Source organism: Lithobates pipiens, unplaced genomic scaffold, assembly GCF_037356315.1.
Source record: "Lithobates pipiens isolate NorthernLeopardFrog02 unplaced genomic scaffold, aLitPip1_a1.2 Scaffold_19, whole genome shotgun sequence".
Classification (NCBI taxonomy): domain Eukaryota; kingdom Metazoa; phylum Chordata; class Amphibia; order Anura; family Ranidae; genus Lithobates; species Lithobates pipiens.
The window spans coordinates 539,512,883-539,539,998 of record NW_027507764.1 but is presented as its reverse complement, the minus strand read 5'-3'; the positions used below and the strand labels follow the sequence as shown (position 1 = coordinate 539,539,998).

At 38.4% G+C, this 27,116-nt stretch overlaps 1 protein-coding gene across 1 annotated transcript in view; it reads left to right on the top strand.

The window, feature by feature from the left end:
* Positions 1-27,116, top strand: part of CSMD3 (CUB and Sushi multiple domains 3) — a 1,166,690-nt gene that overhangs the window by 156,372 nt on the left and 983,202 nt on the right. The window contains exon 4 of the mRNA XM_077493847.1: positions 5,000-5,207. Within this exon, the coding sequence (XP_077349973.1) occupies positions 5,000-5,207 (208 nt within the window). The remainder of the gene's footprint in view (positions 1-4,999; positions 5,208-27,116) is intronic.

Sequence of the window (27,116 nt, the reverse complement as noted above, 5' to 3'; positions counted from 1 at the left end):
GGTGCATCTGTCTCGGGACTCTCTCTGCTCATTGGCTGATACACAGCAGTGTGAGCTAATTTCTCCCACTGCTGTCAATCACAGTCATTGAGTCAATGAGCAAAGAGCGGGGGTGGGGCCAAGCTGCAGCTCTATGTGTCTTAAGGATGCATAGAGTAGGGCTTGGGAGGGAGCAAACAGTTTGCTATTGGGGGCACTGGTCAAGATAAAGGAGGCAGGAGCACTAGCGGGGGATCTGAGCAGAAGAGGGTCGGGGCTGCTCTGTTCAAAACCACTGCACAGAGCAGGTGAGTATGACATGTTTTTTATTTAAAAAAAAAAGAAATGGAACTCATAAAATCACTTTAAGTAATACCTGTACTTACTGTTCTTGTACCTGCACCCAGCCCTTGGCAGAACAGTGAAAAGAGAAGCAGTACACTGAGAAACGTATTTCTTTCACTCTGTTCTCTTCTTTTATTTGCCTGCTTCTTGTTAGCCCATGAGTACATAAGCATAAGTCAAAGTTCAGGTACTTAAATTGTGTGCATAAAAACATATATATATTGTATTAAACGTTATCATTTTACTATATAAGACTAACAGAGTGTCTTAAATAAAATGTAATATCTATCTATCTATCTATCTATCTATCTATCTATTTTACTTCAAGGACTAGACCCAAGCAGACTCTCCTGCCAAATTCATGATTTAAAATATATCTCTTAGTCCTAAAATAGGCTACCACCATTATTTTAAAAACAACCTTTCACCTTTATTTGGCTGATAGTTGATTGAGGTGTATACGATTGTGGAGAAAAGGAGTATATCTCTAAACTATTAAAAGATTTTCCATTTTGTTGGAAAGGTTTTGCATTATGGCAACAAGAACACCTAGGTCTCTCAAGAAATCTTTATTGCTTCTGGATAACTTCCTATGTGATACAATAATTGACCATGATGCTTGCAAGTGTTGGGTTGTGTTTGCATTGTAAACCTCAGCTGAAACCTACTAACCTAAAATATAGAAATATTAATGAAAGAATAAGAAGAAAACAGGATGCCATGTAATCCAAGCAGTGAAAAGGAAAACCGTGCCTCAAACAATTGGCAACATAACTTATAAATAAAACCTCATCAAATTTTTCATTTGTTAAACTGTTGCCCTCTTCATTTAACAAGTGACAAGGCTGAATAAATATAATGAGGAGAAATTGTACCAAAATGAAGACGTTTCTCCCGTCTACATCAAGGCATTTGTTTATCAAAGCCTGCAGCTAAAGCTAGTACCACACATATCAAAAGAAAAAATCCAATTGAATTTCAATTTCAATTGGAATGGCCCTTCTTGATAAAATAGATGACGTGTTGTTTCCCAGCTGGGTAACACTGATAAATGCCACCAATCTCAAAAGTAATAACAATTTGTAACTATGTAATAGGACATATTGGCAGACTGAGGAGACCATTATAATGTTTCAGCTTTAATTATTTCACCAGACTAAAGACTTAAAACATATTGTTTTACAGCCAAGGTCATCAAAGTGAAAACACTAACTACAACTTTATTTAATGTGAGCATAAATTGTAAACTTACACAGCTCTGACCAGCTATGTCATTAGTCTCTGTCTTAATCTGTATATTCCAATTTGTATTCGCTTTAGAATACTGAAGATTATATCTAGGTAATTTATAAATGACTCACTATTTTAAAAGATGTATAAGTATAAAATATAATTGAGCTTTATGAGAATTATGGATGTTTGGTAGTGTGCTTATACGTGCTATGGTTAAAAAAAAGAAAATACAGTAACAAGATTGCTTTGTATCTCCGTTGGCTGTTCTGCTTTGTAAAGTAATTGAACTGCGTGGGGAAAAAGGTACCTGTGTTTGTGTTATATATATAAAGCCTTGTTCTATTTACACCATGCTGTTGCTGATTGCTTTAGTTTCAGGGTGGCATTCTGTGAATCCTAAAATATTAAGGCACCCCTGTTCCTAGTCATTTGAGTTAGGTTGTCATTGATGGCTCTCTTCCACAGGAATACCAGAAAGTAGGAGCAAAACATACCTGTTTCTGAATGAGATTTTTGAGACACAAAGGGGATACAAAACAGGGAAGGAAATGCTTTACCTTTTTCCTATGCATTTAAATGTATGGTAACTGCCAAATAGTAGAATATATAAGATGGACCTAATGAATAATTTCTTTACAATACAAAACATATCAAGTTCTTTTGTAATAAAGACTGGCTGTTTCCACCCTTTAGGCTGTTAAAAATCTGAAATGAATCACATGAGCAGCATGGGCACAGTCTTTCTTGCACATTTATCTTGCTTTGGTACCAAGCAAGATCCAGGTACTGCAATCTGCAACTGCTATGGTATAAGCAGTGAATTACATGACGTCCATCTCCTGGTGCCCTGAATCTTGGCTTCCAGCAGAGCAGAAGGAGGAGTCCTCAGGGCACCCTACACTAGGATGGAAGGCATGCTCAGCAGAGATAGTGGAGGAGGCATTGAGTGGACTGAACATACAGTGCACACCTAGTTGGTTAGCAACATTTCCTGGTGAATTATACTTAGAGCTTGTGGAGGCATAAAGAAATGCCCAACAAAAAGGTATTTTTTTATTTTTTTTTAGTCTGGACAACAGCTTTAACCCCTTCCCACCCAGCCCCAGCAATCCCTTTAATTAAACTATAACAATTTGGGGGTGGGAAGGTCTGCCTGATCACATGACCGATGAGATTGGCTGTCACAGTGGTCACATGATCAGTAGCCAGACTCGGAAGCTTCCAATCATTGCTAGTGAATTGTTTTTGATGAAGTGAGCGCACAGAAATATTTTCAAACCCATGGACGCATGTGTGCAACATGTAGGCATTAAAGCTCAACATCTTTTTTCACATATGCATTATGTGGACAATCAGTGGCTAAAGTAACTTAATTACAAAACTAGTTAATTTTTATTTTGAAAAATGTCTAAGCGGAGAATATTTTCAGCAAATTCCACATGTTAAAATAGTCACTAAATACAGAGATTTTAATAGCTGAAGTTATTTGCAGACCTTAATTTTATCCCATAAAAGTTCAGCCTGAACCTCCCTCCACTCACTTTTCCATCCTCTCTATTTGTTATTTTGACTGGCTTACTCATTTAAAGCACCAATCAGCAGGCAGACTATTATAGAACCCAATTAAACCTTTATGGAAATAGAATATCATTTCATGTGGTTTGAACTGAATGTGATGATATGAGTATATTGAGTATAAATGTATATAATAATAATAATGATAATAACAACGTTCAGTTTATCATTTGCAAAATTTGTAATAGGTTTACTTTACATTCCCTGGTGTCCTTTTGAATTTAGTTAGAACATATCCAGACTGAGTCTTTAGTTTTATGACTACATTATATATGGAGACGATCATTGTGCATTAGAAGTATAAAACTCCTGCTGTGAAAAATCTTTGCCACACTTCCTACCAAAAACTAATTCTAGCAATTACATTATAACCAGTTTGCTTGTGGAGCATCTACTTTGATGACCCTTAACTTTAGATGTTGATTTAATTGCTGTATTGTATGACCACAGTTTTTCATTAGCCCAGCAGGATTCACATAGCGATAAAGAAATAAATGCTGGGTTGCTAGCCCAAATCTCAATTCTTGTTTCACTGCATTTGAAATGTTCTGCAATTTCTATTTTGCCTTTGGACATTTTAAAATCAAGTATGCTTGTTTACAGTTATAATCATATGTAATGTCTTGTTTGAGGGTTTGAGGTAGGAGTAATGACTCCTGTTAGAATCATAATGTGCCTTGGCTTATATGTTTTCTTTTTGTAGGTTTTATTGGGTTGAAGGGAAATTATAAACATATTTGTCTTTTTATTTTCCCCATTCAAATGGTGTAAAATAAAAATTACTTAGTTTAGAAAAATATACTAAACAGCAAAGTATTTTAATTTCTTTAGGAACTTGAGTGCCATCAAATTCTTAATATTTTTACTTACAAATAGTCCTTAAATACTAAAATGAAATTAACCAATTGTGTACCTATTATGTTAAGCTACTTAAAATGGTAGTAAACTGGTGGGTGTTTTTTTTTTTTTAAACGCTCATACTCTCAAAAAAATTGCATACTAACACATTATGTGAAACTTACCTGAAAACTAACCTGAAAACACCTGGATTTTTGCTGGCAAGTGATTAACTGACTAAGGTGAGCACAGCTGCATCATCTTTACTAAACTCTGCAAATAATCTCTAGCCGATCGTGAATTCTGAAAGAAATATGCAGACTTTTGGGTGTTCCAAAGGGAACATGTGTAGAGCTTATTTACTATAATTTATTTTTAAAAGTGAACATTAGGTTTGCCAAGTGTATAGTGAACAGCCATCATATCTCTCTTTTCACAGGTTTTCTTCTTAGACCAACTTTAGATAAATATCATCAGTCAAATTTGGGATAAAGGTGTACTTTTAAAACTGAATACTTTTAATTTATCTTTGCCATTGAATAAATCAAACTAAAATGATTCCTGAAACACATTAAAAAGAAAATATTGATTATTCAATACCATAGATAATGGAAATGGTATTGCCAAATCAAGTAGGCAAGTAGAAAAGTCTTCTGATTCATCAGCGTCACACAATCACTAGACCTAATAAGATTAATAAAGTAGACTATTGACAGAGATCTTTTGCCCCACACAGGTCCGTGTTTTTTTCTGACATCCATCACAAGTACTTATTCAGGGACAAAGGTATTGGAGTGTGGAGATATTTTAAAACATCCCATCTGCTGGGGTAGCCAGTGGACCTAAAGTTTTAGGCATACATTTTTAATTTTAAAGATATCTATTAAAATCCCCATTACAACATTTTCCAATTTTAAGTTCATCTTGACAATTGCAGAAATTAAAGTGTTCAAGACAGAAATGAGAAATAAAACAAACTGAATGTATCTTGTTCTCTGTTTAGTCAAATAGTTCTTTATTTATATTTCAGCTGAAGATGCTTGTGGAGGAACTGTACGAGGAACCAATGGAATCATCTCAAGCCCTGGATTTCCTAATGAATACCACAACAACGCTGACTGCACATGGACTATTGTCACAGAACCTGGAGACACAATATCGCTTGTTTTTACGGATTTTCAGATGGAGGAAAAATATGATTACTTGGAAGTTGAAGGATCTGAGCCACTAAAAATATGGTAAGATTATTACATCTCTGTTGTTGGCTAAAGGGGTAGTCCACTCAAAAGTGAGCTTTCAGTTCTGATAGATACTGAAGAGCTAAATATTTTTTTTTTCTTTTGAGATCTTTGACTGGTCATGTGACTAGGCTCCCCTCTCTGCTTTGCTTTTTAAACATGTGGATTTTTAAGCCTGTGATAATGCCATACCACTAGTTTTTACATGGGTCCAATGCATTTTAAAGTTGCAATAGCTGGAAGCCAGACAATTCAACCCATCAGACTGTCTGTATATCTGAAATATTAGTTTGAGTGAACTGACCCTTTAATATTGCCTGTACTTTTTATTTAGTTTATCCAACAGTCTCTGAGATCTGAGATGCAGCTAACAATGTAAAAAAATAATATCATAATAATAATAATAATAATAAATGGATAATTGCTCTGTGGCTTCATCAAATTTTCTGCTCATCACTGCTAATAGAAGAGACAAAAATATGTTACACCCTGCATGCATTGCTTCCCTACAAACAAAGTAGGGGAGGCTGAGCTATGCACTAGATATATACTTTACAGATAGCAAATACATTATCTGCAACACCAAAATTAATTCTCACTAGAGATGCAAGATGTTCCCACTAGATGTTGCTGAAATTTACACAAATCCCTTCCTTAATCTCCATGGCTGGAAGTTCTCTGGCTTTCACTCAAAGACTCCAGCTAATCAGTTTGAGTTCCCTCTGGCACCATGCAATTAAATGTTTAAAGACACTGTTATCATTATTGCCATGCACTGTAATGATTGCCCATTTGTTGCTCACAAGAGCAACAAATGAGCAAATTGCTGTTGCCCATGTGTTCTCTGTATTGCCATTTTTGCTTATTCTTCTTTTTATTCATATGTATTTTCTATTCAGTGCTATTTATTAGGACTACATTGAAACAATTTATTCTAGTTCATGCCTGCCACTATCAAACCAGTCTGCTATTAACCCATGTTTCAATGTGTTATTAAAACCATCAGTTTGCCATCGTGTGCTACACCCCCTACAACCACTATCTCCACCCACCTATTGCAGGCTCACTAGCTTTAAAACATTTCCAGGTATGCTAACCTATATAAAGAAAAGCCATATCTCATATGCCTATAACTAATTATTCTAGATGTCAAGTTTTCAGAGGAGCATTTACATATTAAGGATTGGGCAGATCTCAGCAGGTTCAAAATAGATTTCCTAAAATCTCTTTCACATGATTATACCATATTCATATGAATGGATTCTATATTTGCTGTATCTGGATTTCTTCTACAAAACATTTTTCTTCAGATATGTGGCTGTGTACAGTACAACTGTGCACAGAACTTGGAAATTTTTATTCATTTCTGGAATAGTGTGTGGTGTGGAGGTGTCTAACGATAGTGTCTGATGATTCTAGGAAATGTGCTTGCTCAGCGGCAAAAAGGAGATTGGAAGAGATAATTCATTACTAATGTTATGCTGACATTAAAAATGCCCAAATGTCACTCTGTAGTAAATGGGTAGAAAAGTTATGGGACTGCCTGATCAGCAAGTACTAAGTGACCAGTTACTGATGTGTATGGTTACTTTTATTTGTTCTTTTTTGCTGGCTGTCTTCGTTGACACGCAACATATTTTAGTAAGAACTGTCAACTGTTTTATTGCAAGTAGGCATATCCTGGTAGCAGATTTTTTTTTAAAGAAAATGTGTTTATGTCACCCAAGGGTCCCAGTTATGTCAACGTGATCTTGATTTTGAAGGTGGTAAGACTGAAAATTCAGTATATGTTTCTTTTTAGATGTTGTGTGAACAAAGGCTGGGTTTGTACAGAACTAAACATTAAAGTGAGGCCTAAAATGAACCTATGTTCAAACTAACAGTGCAAGTATCTTTTAAAATCCCCAAATTGTTTCCTGTATCTTGGGAAAGGCTTTGTATTCCAGGAACATACTGTACAAACTGAAAAAAAAATAACATAAAAAAAGTGAATTTTTCAAGCTTAACCTCTGAAAGAATTGGATAAAGTGGGGAAGTGTTACAATTTCTGTTTTTTTTCCCTCTTTTTTTCCCTCTGTGACTCCATGTGAAAGTTTTCATTTGTGACACCCATACAAAAATGGGAGAAGCAGGTATTTTTATGACAGGAAGGCAGAAATCAATAAAATGTTCAATGTGAAGAATTTAGAGGTTCTAACTCTTCCCTTCTCTACAACATATTTGGATTTGTTTATTTGTTTTGACCTGTGTTCCCACTGGCAACATTTCCCATTTATTGTTATTCTGATATAGTTAAATTACTATATTAAATATAGTCTAGGCCCACTAGAGCATGCAAACATTCATTTACCAAACAACCCCCCCCCTCCCCCCACTGAGTTTCAGGCAAAAACGTAACTATGTGTTGAATAAGAGAGGACCCCTCCCCCACTCGTTTTTGAATATAGTTTTTGTTTTTGTAGTTTTGTTCCTTTTTCAATGTTTTCACGCTGGACTTCTATCCTACCTTGCTGCAGTGAGGTATGTCATTTGCTCTTTTGCATTAGCTCTTGGGATTGCTGTGTTATCAATCCTGGGAGTCAATGGGCAAGATTGGGAGATCTAGCTCCATTTGCGAGATTGGGATTAATCCCAGAAAAGAGATCCAGTGGGCTACTGCTCACAGTCAGTATGGTGGTGCTGTGTATAAGGAGAACAACTTAAGAAAAAATGCAGCACAACTAACAAAAAGGGGACACTTTTGAGTATAGCCAGTTGTTAAAGAATGAGCAGTGACTGTCATTGGGATCATTTTATATATATAAAAAAAAATTGTCTGGAACTCTGCTTTAACAACTGTTGATATATGATATTAGCCACATCAGAGTGAATGGTTTCATTGCTTCAATTGACTAATAAAGGTTAATGTACATACAAAGTAGAGACTTCTCACTTTGCATAGCATATATTCAATGCTACTGAATTATTGAATATATATATATATATATATATATATATATATATATATATATATATATATATATATATATATATATATATATATATAGTATATATACAGTATGTCACAAAAATTAGTACACCCCTGACATTTTTTGTAAATATTTTATTCTATCTTTTCATGTGACAACACTGAAGAAATCACACTTTGCTACAATGTAAAGTAGTAAGTGTATAGCTTATATAACAGTGTAAATTTGCTGTCCCCTCAAAATAACTCAACACACAGCCATTCATTTCTAAACCGCTGAGTAAACCCCTAAGTGAAAATGGGAAAATTTTCAAATTGGGCCCAATTAGCCATTTTCCTTCTCAGTGTCATGTGACTCTTTAGTGTTACAAGGTCTCAGGTGTGAATGGGGAGCCAGTGTGTTAAATGTGGTGTTATTACTCTCACTCTCTCCCCATCGGTCACTGGAAGTTCAACATGGCACCTCATGGCAAATAACTCTCTGAGGATCTCAAAAATAATTGTTGCTCTACATAAATATGGCCTAGTCTATAAGAAGATTGCCAAGATCCTGAGTTCCACTCAGAACAGGCCTCACCATGGTTGACTAAAGAAGTTGAGTGCACGTGCTCCTCCTCATATCCAGAGGTTGTCTTTGGGAAATAGATGAATTAGTTCTATCAGCATTGCTGCAAAGGTTGAAGGGGTGGGGGGTCAGCCTGTAAGTGTTCAGACAATACACCGCACACTGCATCAAATTGGTCTGCATTACTGTCATCCCAGAAGGAAGCCTCTTCTAAAGATGATGCACAAGGAAGCACGCAAACATTTTGCTGAAAAGAAGCAGACTAAGGACATGGATTACTGGAACCATGTCCTGTGGTCTGATGAGAGACCAAGATGAACTTATTTGGTTCAGGGTTCAGATGGTGTCAAGCATGTGTGGTGGCAACCAGGTGAGGAGTACAAAGACAAGTTTGTCTTGCCTACAGACAAGAATGATGGTGGGAGTGTCATGGTCTGGGGCTGCATTAGTGCTGCCGCACAGTTACAGTTTATTAAGTGAACTATGAATGCCTACATGTACTGTAACATACTGATGCAGAGCCTTATCCCCTCCCTTCAGAGACTGGGCTGCAGGGCAGTATTCCAACATGATAATGACACCAAGCACACTTCCAAGACAACCACTGCCTTTCTAAAGAAGCTGAGGGAAAAGGTGATGGACTGGCCAAGCATGTCTCCAGATCTAAACCCTATTGAGCATCTGTGGAGCATCCCCAAATGGAAGGTGGAGGAGTGCAAGGTCTCTAACATCCGCCAGCTCCATGATGTCGTCGTGGAGGAGTGGAAAAGGACTCCAGTAGCAATCTGTGAAGCTCTGGTGAACTTCATGCCCAAGAGGGTTAAGGCAGTGCTGGAAAATAATGGTGGCCAGTCAAAATATTGACACTTTGGGCAAAATTTGGACATTTTTATGTAAGGGTGTACTCACCTTTGTTGCCAGCGGTTTAGACATTAATGGCTGTGTGTTGAGTTATTTTGAGGGGACAGCAAATTTACACTGTTATACAAGCTGTACACACACTACTTTACATTGTTGTCACATGAAAAGATATAAAAAAATATTTACAAAAATGCGAGGAGTGTATATATATCTATATATTTCTATATTTAATGCACATATTTTCCGTGCACAAATATGACTCTTTATAAGCCTCTTGCAATCTCCTATACAGCAGCACTTAGACTAGGAGAGAGAAGGGTAGGACTAGGAGATATTAAAGCATTCTGCATGCAGATGTTTTGAGAAGGAACATTCCAATAGGTGGAGAAAGAGTGAGCAGAAAATTTGCCTTACCAGTCTGGTGTTGCCTTTTACTATGTAATTGGAATGCTTGCACAAGAGCTAGGACACCACTCTAAAGTTCCTACCTGTGATAGAGGAAGTGGTGTCATCTGTTTGGCTTTGTTATGTGATGGATTGGAGTAATTCTCAAAGCCAAATGGGCAGAAATACAAATCTTTTACCACAGTGGTCATCAACCCTGTCCTCAGCACCCACTAACATGCCAGGTTTGCAAGATAACTGAAATACATCACAGGTGATATTTGCTGCTCAGTGATTGCAGTATTCAAGTCTGCATCTCCCCAAGGAAAAACATAAAACCTGGCCTGTTAGTGGGCCCCGAGGACAGGGTTGATGACCACTGGTTTACCAGGTAAGACAGCACCCATCTATGCATTTCATCTAAGCATTTAGTTGTTTGCCTGAGTTCAGCTTTAATATAAAAAATACAGCAAGCAAATCCAGTCTTGGAGGAATCGTCCAAATAAAATTGGTGCTATGGTAACATGTCCACCAGCAGAGGTTCTGCCATATTTTTCATACCAGGATTTATCACAGGTTGTTTAATATTGAAATATTTATAGAGCCACTGGGGTTTAGCCTTGTTTTTTTTTTTTTTTTAATGCATGGAGCCCCGTAGGCATACCTAGGCTCAGGTCGGTAGTTGGATAAGACATCACATATTGAAAAACTTTACAAAATAAATCCACCACACCAGGGTAGGCAACCTCAGCACTCCAGCTAAAGTAAAACTACAATACTATGAGGCATTGCAAGACTCTTACAGCCATGTACATGACTCCTAGAGGTACTACAGCTAGATTGCCTAGTTCAGTGATGGCGAACCTTGGCGCCCCAGATGTTTTGGAACTACATTTCCCATGATGCTCCACTACACTGCAGAGTGCATAAGTATCATGAGAAATGTAGTTCCAAAACATCTGGGGTGCCAAAGTTCGCCATCACTGGCCTAGGTTGTATACCCCTGCACTAGACCCTCCAGAAGGTTCCTCCAAGCCTTTAAAGGATAAGTTTTGCTGTCCTGTCTGCACTGGTGAGAACTCTAAAGTTCTTTGATTCTTCCCGTCATTCAGTAATTGTGACAGCTACACAGACAGTCTGCAGGGGCCTGAGATTGCACCTGTGATCTGTTTGCAGACTCCTAAGAAAAAAAAATAATGATTGCACAATTTTTTTTTTACCTGCAAAATTCTTAGCTAACATATAGTACCAAGTAAACCCATTCAGAGATTGGCTGGGAGGCAATCAGCACATTATTATATTACTGACAGAGTCCACAGGAAATATGGACAGTTCCTGGTATATGGTATGATTGTGGTAAACCTAAAAACACGTTGATGTAGGAACACTTTGGGACAGCTTGGAAAGGAAACAACCTAAGAGATGCAAAAAAAAACCATACAATTCACATGGTCCCTACAAGTGATTTTTACTTAATTCTATTTCATAGTTGCAACAGGTAACAGAGACAGAATCAACACATTTAATTTATTAAAACTATACATGCAATCAAAATGTATGCTGTATGCAACTCCTAAAGAGTTCATAGAAAAACTCCTTGGTATGACCTTATTTTTGAATCTCTGGAATATATTGAGGTCAAGAACAGTTATGTTGTCCTAGAAACATGTAATCTTGTGCTTACTTCTCTCAAATATACCAAGCGTGAGGTGCTATATATTTATCTGGGTTACTTCAAATGTACAGCATATAATTTAAAGCTGTTTGATATTTTGAGGTCAGCAGTATGTACACAAAAATCTATTTGTTAGTGAACTAAAAATATACAGCAGGGTAAATTGAAACAGTATAGCGCAATGATCTCCAGACAGCAATTCAGAGCATTTTTGGTGTCCCGCAATACTGTATTTTACTTATAACTAAAATGAAGGTGCTTGGATATTGTCTGATTTTTTCAATCTGCTCTCTCCTTTGGTGGTCCATCCACTTTTTTTGTCAATAGTCACAGGTTTAACAACTAACTATTCTCTGAAAGCCAGGCAATGTAGGACTTCAAACACTAAACCCCCCCCAAAAAAAAGCTTAAAGAAAGAAATAAACAGGATACTGTAAAGAAAAGAAAAGTAAAGAAAAGTAAAGAAAAACAAAATGATATTTTTAGAAAGCACACAGTATTGTAACTTTTACCGGAAACACATTCTTTAAATGTTAACTGCTTCCCGTTCCATGATTTTGAAATTTTATTTTACATACTAATTTGTAAATACTTTCTCCAGTGGTCATCTGTATATAATGTAATGTGATTTGCATGCTTTGCTGATCCACCAGACATCTGTAATTTGCAGATTAACTTTGCAAGGTACAGGTACATTGATTTGTAGCCCTTATTTGATAGCAAGAAGCATGCTTAGTGCTCACTGCAAGCTGTCACACTGGACTGACACTGACAACTAAAGGCCTCTACAAATGATTAGAAACCTGTAAGTGTCATTACTGAGCATGAGATCACTATAGCAGTGCAGGTGACTAGAGGTTCACTCATGAAATACGTTTCAACTTACAGATACCACTTCAGTCTCAGGATAATACCTTAAGGGCTCATTCACAATAGTAATGTTGTCGGGGGGCAATCCATTTTCTGATGGCTCTTCAGAGAGCATTTGACAGGCAGTGAGGAGTTGTTGCGTCACCTCCCCCTGCCTGCTTTAACCTTTTGGAAACCACACTAGCACACCGCAGCCACATGCATTTTACAGGTGGTTGCAGAGTGTTCCCATTGACTTTAATGGGCTGTGATCGGTGGGTGACAGAGGGTATAATTTTTTCTGCAGCTGTGAAGCAAAGCATCATGGCCATTGTCTCTGCTGCTACAGGGGGAGAGGTTGAGGGGTGGTAAAGCCACCGCTCAACCACATGGTTTTATCAACCCCCCAAAAAAACAAAAACACTAGTGCAAAACAAGCCCTAACTGTCAGATACAGTTACCGAATTAAAAAAATATATAGCATTCTTAAGAAGAAATTGCTTTACATTGTTTCTGAAATTGCCAGTTGTCTGTCTGTTGTTTCAGTGCTTTGAGACTGACCTGGAAAAATCAGCAAATAAGTAGGGATGAGCCGAACACCCCCCCCCCCCCCCCCGGTTCGGTTCAGTTCACTTCACAGCAGAACATGCGAACAGGCAAATAATTAGTTCGAACGTGCGAACACCGAACATGAATAAACAAAAGTGCTTATTTTAAAGGCTTATATGCAAGTTACTGTCATAAAAAGTGTTTGGAGACCTGGGTCCTGCCCCAGGGGAAATGTATCAATGCAAAAAAAGTTTTAAAAATGGCAATTTTTTCTGGAGCAGTGATTTTAATAATGCTTAAAGTGAAACAATAAAAGTGAAATATTCCTTTAAATTTGGTACCTGGGGGGTGTCTATAGTATGCCTGAAAAGTGGTGCGTGTTTCCCATGCTTACAACAGTCCCTGCACAACATGACATTTCTAAAGGAAAAAAAGTCATTTAAATGTACTTGTGGCTATAATGAATTGTCGGTCCCGGCAATTAAAAAAAGCCATGGTATTCCCCCATAGTCCATTACCATTACCTTTGGGTCTGGTGTGAATATTAAGCGATACCCCAAACCAAAATTTAAAAAAAAATTGTGCGGGGGTCCCCCAAATTCCATACCAGGCCCTTCAGGTTTGGTATGCATATTAAGGGGAACCCCACTCCAAAATGTAAAAAATGACGTGGGGTCCCCTTAAAAATCCATACCAGACCCTTATCCGAGCACACAATATGGCAGGCAGCAGGAAAAGAGGGGCTGACAAGAGAGTGCCCCCCTCCTGGACCATACTAGGCCACATGTCCTCAACATGGGGGGGTGCTTTGGGGTAGCCTCATTCCTACGACCCTTGCCCGGTGGTTGTGGCAGTCTGCAGGTGGGGGGCTTATCAGAATCTGGAAGCCCCCTTTAAGAAGGGGACCCCCAGACCCTGGCCTCCCCCTTGTGTGAAATGATAACGGGTACAAATGTACCCCAACCATTTCACAAAAAAGTGTCAAAATGGTAAAAATGACAAGACAGGGCTTGGGACAAGTCCTTTATTTAAAAATAAAAAAATAAAAATGTCCCACGAGTCCATTCATCTTCTTCTTCTCTCAGTCCAACGGACCGAAAAAAAAAGCCACGACCGACCTGCTTCCATGGGCGGCTCTCTACAGATGACAGCTATTTTATAACAGAGGTCGGGGTCACACAGTGACATCCTTGGGTGTCCCCGCCCCCTCAAATGCACAAGGACTTCCCTATGGCTTCCCCATAGCATCAGAGGAGGGGTCACCCAATTATGTCACCGGGTGGTCCTGCCCCCCTCTGACGCCTCGGGGAAGCCATAAAGAAGTCCCTATGCATCAGAGGGGGCAGGGTAACCAAGGGACATCACTGTGTGGCCCCACCCTCAGTTATAAAAGAACTATCACCTGTGAATATGCATCATATGGTGGAAGCCTCAGTCCGTTGGATCGAGAGAAAAAGAAGATGAATGGACTTTGTGGGACAATTTATTTATTTATTTTTTAATAAAGGACTTGTCCCAAGCCGTGCCTTGTCGTTTTTACCATATTGACACTTTTTTTGTGAAATGGTAGAGGTACATTTGTACCCCGTTACCATTTCAGACAGGGGGGAGGCCGGGATCTGGGGGTCCCCTTGTTAAAGGGGGGCTTTAACAATCCAGACCCAAAAGGCCTGGTATGGACTGGGGGTGGGGACCCCACATGTTTTTTTTATTTCTTTTCTATTTAACAGCTATGCTAGAAATTGCAACTCTGAGTCAATTTAAATGTGATTTTCCTTAGAAATTTCATATTTGCTGCAGCATATTCTATGTATGCTACAGATATGCCACTTTACAGGCAGACTAAGGGGACCCCTGCAGGACCTATATTTTTGATTTTTTATTGTTTCACTTTGACATCATTAAAATCACTGTTCCTTTAACTGCTTAAGGACTGCCTCACGCCAATATACATCGGCAGAATGGCACGGCTGGCACCGGCGGCGCGCTCCCGACCCGGTCCTGAGCTCTGTGACCATGGCCACAGGACCAGCAGACCCGATCGCAGCTGGTGTCCCGCGATCGGATCACAGAGCTGAAGAACGAGGAGAAGTCTGTGTAAACAAACCTCCCCCTGTGCTTCCTACTGTGGCTGTCAGCGATCGTCTGTTCCCTTTTATAGGGAAGGACGATCAGTGACGTCACATGCCAGGCCACTCCCCCTACAATAAAAAGAAACACATAACGTCATACATAACACCTACACTGCCCCCTAGTGGTTAACTCCTTCACTGCCAGTGTCATTTACACAGGAATCAGTGCATTTAAAAAAAGCACTGATTGCTGTATAAATGACAATGGTCCCAAAAATGTGTCAAAAATGTCCAATGTGTCCGCCATAATGTCGCAGTCACAATAAAAATCGCTGATCACCGCCATTACTAGTAAAAAAATAAATAATAAAAATGCTATAAAATTATCCCCTATTTTGTAAACGTTATACCTTTTGCGCAAACCAATCAATAATTGCTAATTGTGATTTTTTTTACCAAAAATATGTAGAAGAATACGTATCGGCCTAAACTGAGGAAAAAAATATTTTTATATATATTTTTTGGGGGTATTTATTATAGCAAAAAGTAAAAAATATAGAATTTTTTTCAAAATTGTCGCTCTATTTTTGTTTATAGCGCAAAAAATAAAAACCACAGAGGTGATCAAATACCACCAAAAGAAAGCTCTATTTGTGGGGAAAAAAAGGATGCCAATTTTGTTTGGTAGCCACGTCGCAGGATCGAGCAATTGTCAGTTAAAGCAACACAGTGCCGAATCACAAAAATCGCCCTGGTCCTTTGGCTGCAAATTGGTCTGGGGTTTAAGTGGTTAAAAAAATGATAGTTTTAAAAAAAACTGTTAGCATTGATACATGTCCCCCCAGGGTAGTATCCAGACCCCCATACCCTTTTTATAGCCAATTTTTATAGCCAATTACTTGCATATAAGCCTTCAAAATGGGGACTTTTGGTTTCTCATGTTCTGCTCCCATAGACTTTAGTAGAGTTTGTGGTTTGGGGCAGAACTTTTTCCCTGTTTGGGTGTTCAGCCCATCTCTACTCCCCCAACACTATGCACCTCAGTACACACACTTTTGTATGCTTGTGTGAACGAGCAATCAGTTTCTTTGTGGTAATCAAGATAACATAAAATCTCTCCAATGGGTGCATAGAAGTATACTGGCAAAGTGTTTTAACTTCTAGCAGGTTTTCTTGCCATCTGTGTTCCTATTGCAGAGAACTCCCACTTTTTGTGTGATCATCTGGACAAGAGGGTAGGTCTACTTGACAGGGACCACAGACTGCTTTAAAAATCTGACAAAAGTTAGAACCCTGGTGCTGAGATTTAACTTAAACTTAATTAAATAGAAGGTAGAAAGAATTTTCTTTACCTCCTCGAGGTCTAAAAATTAGGTTGAGTTCTGTACTTGCACTATGCCGATGGCTGTCCAAGGGATAACCCCATCAACAAAGTACTAAATTAATGTATAAGGGGTTCAATGAATGGCTGAAAAAGGTTTAATACGTATCACCCAGAACTTATGATTAGTCCTTTGGTTGCTCTGTGTCAGGATAAGGTTGATCTCTTCACCACATGTCTGTCATTGAGAGGAAAGAGGTTAATTAGTGCCAATTGAGGGGGCTTAAGTACTTACTCATGTGCTAATCTATTGATCAGACAAGGATGAATGCATATGTTTTTCCAGGTCAGAGGATACAGAGATCCAAGTAAAATTAATCTAGACTGGAAGCAGATCTTTATGCTAGGTCAGTAAAGAACACATTTAAGCCATTTAAATGAAGCCCTTATACAAAAGTGCAGTAAGACATTTCCGTTAGAAAATTGATGGATAAGGAAGCATTGTGAATATGTGTTATTACATATTTCACACACATTTTAAAATTAGTCATAATGTGTGGAGAATTACATGCCGATCTTTCCAGCCAGCACAGCCTACAGCTTAGATTGATACTTATTTGAAAAGATAGTCAGTCTTTAAATTTGTTGAAAGAAATAAGGGAAATTTAAAATCTGACCAATATAGTTTTGGAGTACAACTGGCTAGCCTTAAAACTAGGGACATATCTGTGAAAAAACAAAACAAAAACAAAAAACTTCGGATATTGACAAATAAACCAAATTCATTTTAGATTGTCCATTTTCCTATTTGTATATATTTTAATTAAAGCATAACTTCATTAAATCATCTAAACCCAAAACAAACATTTAATATATTGCATCTTACAAGCTCTAGGATGTGGTGGTTGCATTCATTGTGTTTATTTAGAGATTTTTCCTTTATTTTTTTTTCAATTTTATTTTCATAAAATGTTAATCCTTCAATTAAAACACATCCTCTCTCTGGACACAGGCTGGGCATGTCTGCCTCTATTCCTTTCCATTACATGGGATATGGGGAATTGTAGTTTACAGAAAGATGGTAAGAATGTTTTACGTTTCCAGTTCATCTCTTAAGAAGTGACAAGACTAGCTCTGGTAAAAAGTATTTTCTGTACTTGCTGAAAACATTCTTATGCCCTGTACACACGGTCGGACTTTCCGATGGAAAATGTGCGATCGGATCATGTTGTTGGAAAATCTGATAGTTTGTGGGCTTTGGACTTTTTTCGTCAGAATTTCCGGCACACAAAGTTTGAGAGCTGGATCTAAAATTTTCCAACAACAAAATCAGATTTTTTTAATTCCGATCATGTGCAGACAATTCCGACAGACAAAGTGCCATGCATGCTCAGAATAAATTATGAGATGAAAAGCTATTGGCTACTGCCCCCTTTATAGTTCCGACATACATGTTGTACGTCACCTCGTTCTGAATGCTCAGATTTTCTGACAACTTTGTGCGACCGTGTGTATGCAAGACAAGTTTTGGACAAAATCTATCGGAAAAAATCTGACGGATTTTGTCATCGGAATGTCTAACCGTGTGTGCAGGGTGTTAGTCTGAAAAAAAGAAACAACGTTTATGCAGCTAGCATATCTAAGAATGGGAAAAAAATATGCAATTGCAATGGCTTTAGTTATCCATTAAAAAGACACAATATACAGCACATGTTTAATATTAAAGGAGGGATAAATAAATATAACCGCCAATCAAGACACAAATTTAGTAAACAGTTAGGCTTTAGTGTTTTCCTTGCCAGGAGTAATTATCATCTCACCCTCAGGTGAAATATGCAGCAATTATAGTGATACGGAGAATTCAGGACACCCAAATGGACTAATAGCTGTTAGCACTGGTGGAATATTACTTTTCTCCAAATAAACCACTGAAGAAAAATCACCTTGGTGCTGCTTACTGTCTCAATGGTGCCATTAAAAGAACAGTATACTTTTACCCTATAGCACACAACATCAGTCCTCCTCTTTTCTCCCTAAGGGCTTCCTTGAAAGGTTTTCAGGATCCTTTCCTTATTTTAATCCCATGGCAAAGGCATCTAAAATGCTCACTTTTAATATCTGTTAAATACCCATTTTTGCAAAAATAGTGGTTGCATTCTTTTTTGTCTTTTTTTATCCATTGTCCATCGATCCACTCTCTTTTTTGTTAATTTAATTTTTAAAAAGAGTGTTAAAAGATTAGAACCTATGGCTGTTTTTTAACTGCTAATTGGGGCTCTTTTAAAGGGATTGTATCTTACTTCCTGGACTACTAACAATGATTTTACACTGAACTAAGAAAATACCTACTTGCCTGCTCTTTTGCCTACACTTCCAATATTTGGTGTCTTTAAGCCCTTGTACACACGGTCGGAGATTCCGACAACCAAATCCGTCTGAGTAATTCCGACGGATTAATTCTGGAAGAGGTCTGGAAGTGATGTTGCATACACACGGTCGGACAAAGTTGTCGGAAAATCCGATTGTACATAACGTGATGACGTTATTGTGTTATAACGGGACTATGTTCAGGCTAGTAGCCAATAGCTTTGGTCTAGGAATTTGATCTGAGCATGCGTGGCACTTTGTCCGTCGGAGTAGGCTACACATGATCGGAGTATGTCTGATCGGAGCATTTTGTAGGAAAATTTTACCGGCAAGTTGGAAAAGTTGGTCCGACGGATATTCCGACGGAAACAGTCCGATGGAGACCACATACAGTCGGAATATCTGACAAAATGGTCCGATAGGACACATTCCGACGGAATCTTCGACTGTGTGTACAAGGGCTTAGAGTGCCAACGGCTGAAAATTCTTCTGCAAAAGAATTGTGCTGGATGGCTGATTCCTGCACTGCCCGCTGTGGTTCCATCTGCTGGCTGCTATATCCCTAGAGAATTCTATAGTGATTTAGAGGTCCTATAGATGGAACCACAGTGTTCCAGAGATTCTGAAGACATTTCAGTCACCATATCTGTATGAAAATCAACGGCACAGGCATTGGGATAGATAATAACTACATGCTTTTTTTTACAGGCTGGTCTTTTTAACAACATTTTTTTTACTAGCATCAGCGTTGTTTAAAGAAGAAATCTATTTTTGTATAGTCATCATTTAGGTAATCCCTCACTACCCACAAAGGTGTTATACCTACCTGTCCATGTTACTACTAGATCCACTCCGTGTGGTGCCTTGGGTCCCTTGCTTCTTTTACAAACAAATGGTCTATTCGTTATTTTGAAGAGACAGACATAATAGAGACTGAATGGGATTTTTTGAGACGCATACACATAAAAAGTGAGGAACTGCTTGGGAGAGTTTACAGTGGGGGTTTTGTGGATCCCTGTGGATGGAGCAGTGCAGATCTAGTAGGATGGTGGACAGGTATCTCTTAAAATGTAATTTGTTTAAATCCTTTATTAGTTTCCAGATTTGTATATGAAACAATAGGTTTGATAAATCAGAATTATAGGTTTCTGTGACAAAATACAAAATCTCAGTACTGCCTTAGTGAATATTTATGCTGTACTACATTTTTTTGAGGGTTGACTCAAAAAGCAAATTATTATCCAGCATTGCATTTATTTGTACATCCTGTAGCTGTATTTTATATGCATAGGTCAAAAGTGATCAACAGATTTTCATTTTCTACCATGGTAACCAAGCAACTGTTATAGTACTTAAGGGGGGAAGCTTGGGACTGGAGCAGCCGCTAACAGGTCAAGGGGTCATATTGTTGAGTCTGGTCACATAATATATATGACTCCTAAAGGATTTAGGTGGGTTAAAATGTCATCATCACTTTCATTTAACAAAGGAACTTAAGCCAGTTTGTGTAGTTGCAACTGACTGAGAGATAAATAATCAGGGCATATCTTAAAGGGCTACTTTACCTGATTACAGAATTCTATAAATTAAGTGATACAATAAGGTAAAAGAGGTTTTATTTCAATTGTGTGAACTGAAAATAGTTAAAACCAGGTGTCATTGCTGGTAGCAAGACATTCCAACACACAGTTGTGAAATAATCTAATAGAGGAAAATGAATAGCTATCATATTTTGTTTCCAATAATCATAAAAGCTTACATAGAACATTAAGCTGCAAAAAAGTATCTATTTTTTATTATAATGTGTACAGGGGACTATAGTGGCCTTTTAAAGCATAATTGCACTGCTATAAAACCATATTAAACTTCCTTATCTCTATCCTAAATGAGAGGGGGGTGGGGTCCATGATAGAATGCAAGTTTAGCACTAAACATTTTGCCTAATTTTCTTATAAACAATGGAGTGTAATTAAATAAACACAGCTATTATATTACACATTAGGAGTGAAAGAATATTTTGGCAAAACGTTAGAACCTTTGTTAAGTTTTACTGTTGCCTTTGTCCACAATGGTGATAATTACTCTGGATGATAATTGTCAATAGAACAGGAAGTAAAGGAAAATCTCTCCAATGAGAAAACCGACAATGGTAAATGTAGTTTGCAGAAACAAATAGGATCCTTGTCACAGCACTGTTGGTAAGATTTACCCTAATTTTCTGTCTGGCAGACATAGATCATTAGGACACGTAAAAATGTGACAGAGGTTAGCATACTTCTCAATCTACATATAGCCTAAGGGGGACAGGCTCAATTGGTATTGACCATGACAGAGACACACAGTAATAGTCAAAGTATGTTTGTTTGTCCTGCACTTTTGCTCATCCACGCCAATGACAAAATTCAGGTCAATTCCTAACTAACCGAGTGAAGGTATTTGAGTCTCTTAGAACAAACTGGTAACTCTTGTACCTTTTCAGCATTCAGTCAGAAGTCAGCCTTTTCACACCCAGTATAAACAAATGCAACTACCCCAACCTATAACTGGCCTCTGCAGCAAGAAGCACATGGAAGAGCGAAGCTTGTGAAAAAAAAAAACCCAACAAAGATAAATTCCCAGCTCACTTACCAACCAAGCTGCAATAAACTGAATTGTCTTGTCTAGCAGTTCACGTTAAAAGCATTGGTTTCATTTGCACGCATTTGCAAATATAGGCATAAGCCCCAGTGTATTGCAGTCCTAAAGCCGCGTACACACGGGTGGACTGTCTGTCCAACTTAGTCCGCCGAAACACATTTCAGCGGACAGTCCGCTCGTGTGTGGGCTTCAGCTGACTTTTTCAGTGTGCAGTCTGGCGGACTAAGTATTTCGGAATTTCCGTAATATTGTCCGTCCAACTTTGGTTTCAGCGGACAATCCGCTCGTGAGTAGGCTAGTTGGACGGACTAAGTATGGCGCATGCTCAGAAAGGATTTACACGGCGGAAGGTTGCATTGCTGTGTATTGGATGTCCTATTTCTAGTCTCGTCGTACGTGCTGTACACGTCATCGCGCAAGCTTTCAACGGACTGTTTGTTCATCGTGTGTGGTCAAGTCCGTTCATTCGAAAGTAGTGTCTGACGGACTAAGTTGGCCATACAGTCCGCCCGTGTGTACGCAGCTTAACTCTTTAAATTTTGAGCGCCTCCAATGTTGTAACACATATATAATAATAGATCGACTAAGGACAGATATGCCTGGAGGGAGCCCACCCCCTCTAAAGGTATAGGAATGCACTGGATGCCCAACAAAAGCACAATGGCATTGAAGATATCCAGTGTGTCCTCTCACCAACAGTACAAACAAATTACAAATTGTCAATGCAACAAGGAGCACATGGAGGGACCTTTTTTTACGCAGCAGCAGACTTTCACAGCAGAGAGAGCAAGAAAGAGAGCAATACGCATCTGCCAACTCACATATACAAAGGTCTGTGCACAGCTAGGACTAATAATGAGGTCTTGCTACCATGTAAGATGTCAACCTAGATCTTCCAATGGAGACACTTTTCGCAGTGCCAACTGTCTAAGAGAAGATATTTCCCCCTAACTAGGGGCATTTCCTCTACTTTCCTCATATGTTCCAGGAGAAAAAGCAAAGGGAAATAAATGGGACACAAATGGAAAAAATGGAAAAAACTTGATAGTTGTCTAAACACTTCCCTTCCCTAAGTCCAAAACTAAAACAAAACACACAATAATTACAGTGCACCACTATCATGTAAGTATAGTTCTCCAGTCAAAGATGTCTTGGAACCCTGTTGGTATCATAAAATCACTTGATATATCACTATAACCGAAAAACTACAGGCTACCAATACCAGCAGTGTTAAAGAAAACCTTTGACAAAAGAAATGTTCAAGCTGCCATTGCTTACCTCTAGTTTTATAAATACTAGTGTTCTATCTAGTGTTCTATACCCATCCAGTTGTGTCATTTTTTCCTCAGTCACTGATCTTGAACATGTGTAAAATTCTGACATTGTGCTTTAACCACTTCAGCCCCCGAAGGTTTTACACCCTTAATGACCAGGCCATTTTTTTCAATACGCCACTGTGTTATTTTAACTGACAATTGCACAGTAGTGCTACACTGTACCCAAACTAAATTGATGTCCTTTTTTCCCACAGATAGAGCTTTCTTTTGGTGGTATTTGATCACCTCCGCTGTTTTTATTTTTTGTGTTATAAACAAAAAAAGCGACAATTAAAAACAATATGTTTTACTTTCTGCTAATAATATCCAATAAAAATATGTAAAAAATCTAATTTCTTCATCAATTTAGGCCAATATGTATTCTGCTACATATATTTGGTAAAAAAATCCCAATTAGCATATATTGATTGGTCTGCACAAAAGTTATCATGTCTACAAACTATGGGATATTTTTATGGCATTTTTATTTTTGTTTTTACTAGTAATGGTGGCAATCAGCGATTTTTAGTGGGACTTCAAAATAGCAGTGGACAAATCTGACACTAAGTGACACTTTTTAGGAACCAGTGACACCAATACATTGATCAGTGTTAAAAAAAATGTACTGTCACTGTATAAATGACCCTGGAAAGGAAGGAATTAATATCAGGAGGGATTACAGGGTTTAGTGTGCTCCTAGGGTGTGTTTTCTAACTGTTGTGTGGGGGGGGGGGGGTGAACTGACTGGACTTCGAGAGACATCTGTGTTCCTAAATAGCTGGAACACAAGATCTGTCTCTTCCTCTCTGGCAGAACAGCGGTCTGCCTTATTTACATAGACAGACCGCCGTTCTGCCTCTCCAGCGAACAATCGGCAGATCCCAATGGCCATTGCAGCTGCCGGACCCACTGATTGGCTCCCGCTGTGTCCAATCACAGCGAGAGCGGGTCTCCGCCAGCGTGCATGCGGGCCGTAGACCCAGGAAGAAGAAACAACGTACATGCCACAGTAAATGCGGAGTGGGTGGTCATGAAGCAGTTAATTGTGAGTTGCATACATATTTTGGACCAGTGATTCATAATTAAACATTCTTTGTAATTCATGCATTATCCTTCATTTTTAGTCCCTTTTAAGACATTGCAAACAAAATTGTTAATCTGCCAGAAATACACCCAGTTCCTAATTTCCTGATGTGGGTTAACATTACACAGCAATTTTATAAACAAAATAGTGCCAACACTGTTTTATTGTCTTTGAGCTATACTACTGAATCCCATCCCCTCTCCTCAACTCCATAACATAGGGGGTATTTGTTTTATACCCCAAGATATGACCTGGGAAGGATCTTTAGGCTCCTTGAGATAACACAGGAAGTATGCACAAGACTTATTTTTTGGTATGCATTTATTGAACAGATCATTTATTGAACAAATCATATTTAATTATCAAAGCAAGGGACCAAATAACAGAAGTTCATTGTTAGGCTTTAAATATACTTCGAGCTACTGGATCAGCATGACTGCCTGACAGCTAGCATTTTTAATAAGAAGGTCATCAGTGGCAGCCTGCATACTTCCTTCAGCACTGGTTGTGTTAACTTATGAGAGCGTGCTTTAATAAGGACACGCTCTGTCCTTGGTGTCGAAAAAAATTGTGTTTGTGTACTTTCATGATGGCGTTTTATTCAAGGACTTTATGAACATTGGGCATCGTTCGAACATGTTAGATGTACCACAATCTGACCAAATTAACGGGCTCTTAATAGCATATGAATATGTTAACATCCCCTTTCTTTATGGTTGAGCAGGTTAAAATGTTCCCAAGAAAGTATTCCCTTTATGCTCTTTACACATTCTTCAAGAACACTATCAGGTTAAAAAAAGATTTTAGAACATGGTCAAATGTTGAGTCATTTAAACATTTTAGTTTAGTGTTTGATTATGTTGGTATTAAATCTGAAAAGCATACAATGACCTATAATTTTGAATAAAGTTTCTGGAAGTGTTTTTTTTCCTTTGTAACGGAATGTGATTACCCCCTTTCAACCTGTTTAGAGCTATTTTTCAAAGCATCCAGTTAATGTTAAAGGTTCTGAGAATGGATTATTACCCAAAGCTACAAATGTATTTGTAATGCACAAGACCTGACCTTAATCAAATCAGATGGATTGAGAAGTTGTTCTGTGTGCCACAGCTTAATTGCATCTTTGACCTCCATTACTGTGTAGCTTAACACAGGAAACCCCAGTAGAAATCTCGAATAAGCCATATACATCATGTGCCAAGGTAATTTTATTTCATAAAAGAAAACAAATGCACATCGTATTCATTAGGTGAAAATGGCGACAGCCTTTTAAGCAATATCTGACAAGTCTGGCTTGACCCCATTTAGAAATGAATCTTCCAACACATTTCTGGAGCTCCCTAAAGTTAATGAAGAGCACTATATACTGTTAGATTTATATACATCAGTCTGTTTAAGGCTGCATCTCATAAATCAAAGAACACTACCCGGGTACAAAATAACAGAAAAAAAGAAAAACAGCCTAATAAATACCAGTCATTCAAATGTATGAATATGAAAATGCACAGCAGGCCAAGACTGGCAACTCTGGAATATGCAAGAGGGGCACATATATAGTTATCCTAAATAAAATCAGTTTAACCACTTGCTTACTTGGCACTTAATCCCCCCTCCTATCCAGACCAATTTTCAGCTTTCAGCGCTGATGCACTTTGAATGACAATTGCGCGGTCATACAACACTGTATCCAAATGAATTTTTATTATGTTTTCCCCCAAATAGAGATTTCTTTTGGTGGTATTTGATCACCTGTGCAATTTTTATTTTTTGTTAAAAACATATTTTTTCAATTTTTTTATACAATTTTAAAATGGGTAATTTTTGTCCATCATTGATGTACGCTGAGGAGGCGGCAGTGATGGGTTACACTGATTGGTTACACTGATATGCAGCACTTCTATGTGGCACTGATTGGGACCACTGGTGGGCATTGATAGGTGGCACTTTTGGGCATAGATAGGTGGCACTTGTTTGCATTAATAGGTGGCACTTGTGAGCATTGATAGGTGGCACTCATGGGCATTGATAGGTGGCAATTATGAGGCATAATTGCCTCTTCTGTTTCGGGACCGATGTCCCTTTAAGGTGAGTAGTGATCATCTTTTTTTTTCTCCTCCGCTGTCAACGTGAGGAGAAAGAAAAAGGATCACCGAGCTTTTGTTTTGATCATGTGATCAGCTGTCATTGGCTGACAGCTGATCACATGGTAAGGGGCCGGTACCGGCCCCTTACTCAGATCAGCGATCACCCGAGTCTCAGTGACTCAGTGATCACAGCGCTCTCTGCGCATGCCCTACAGGGTGCGCACAGGGAGCGTGCACAGGGGAGGCCGTCGTATGACGACCTCCCAGGAATTCACATCCACACTGTGGCCGTCATTTGCCCATAGCGCGGATGTCAGGTGGTTAAATAACATACCGTAATTATTTATTTCAGCCTGTGTACCTGTTATACTTTCTGGAGCTGTATTGCCATATACAATATATTATAAGAACCTTATCTTGGGCAATGCCTTTCAGATATGGCTCTAGAAACTGTTCCATTCTCACTTCTGACTTTGGTGTCTGCACATTGCTAAAAGTACACTCCAGTCAAAATGCTAAATATATATATATATATATATATATATATATATATATATATATATATATATATATATATGCTCAATTACTCAAATCTCATATGAGCCTTAACAAATTAATGTAATTTCAAAAGTAATTTAAGTTAGCCAATGGCTAACTTAGCCAAGGGTATCGCATACACTTAAAAGTTTCCGCATTAATCAATGGCTAACAAGGTTCAATACTCTAACATTGCAAAAGTAATTTCCAACATTTTTAAATTTTCATTTTCCACTAAAATAATATCTGGTGACCTTGCTATGAAGGTCCTTGTTCGGGAACTTCCTGATAAGTGTCACAATGCTCTCCCTGCCTTCCAAATGGGCTCCTGCATTGCCATTCTGAGCACACAATGGATCTCCAAAATTGGGTTCAAAGCTTTATTCAGTAAACACATTGTTACAGCAAACAGCAATGTTTTAGAGCCTTGCAGGACCCCTTCTTTAGGCAAGTGATGTCACATGTCTAATTAAGGGGTCCTATGAGGCTCTGAAACATTGCTGTTTCTGTAACAATGTGATTGCTGAACAAAGCTTTGGACATATTTTTTGGAGACCCCTGGTGTGCTGGTGACATTCCTTGTTTCTTCGTTCTGATTGCTCATGGCTCCTGCTGGTGGTTGCTTCAGCACCCACTTAGA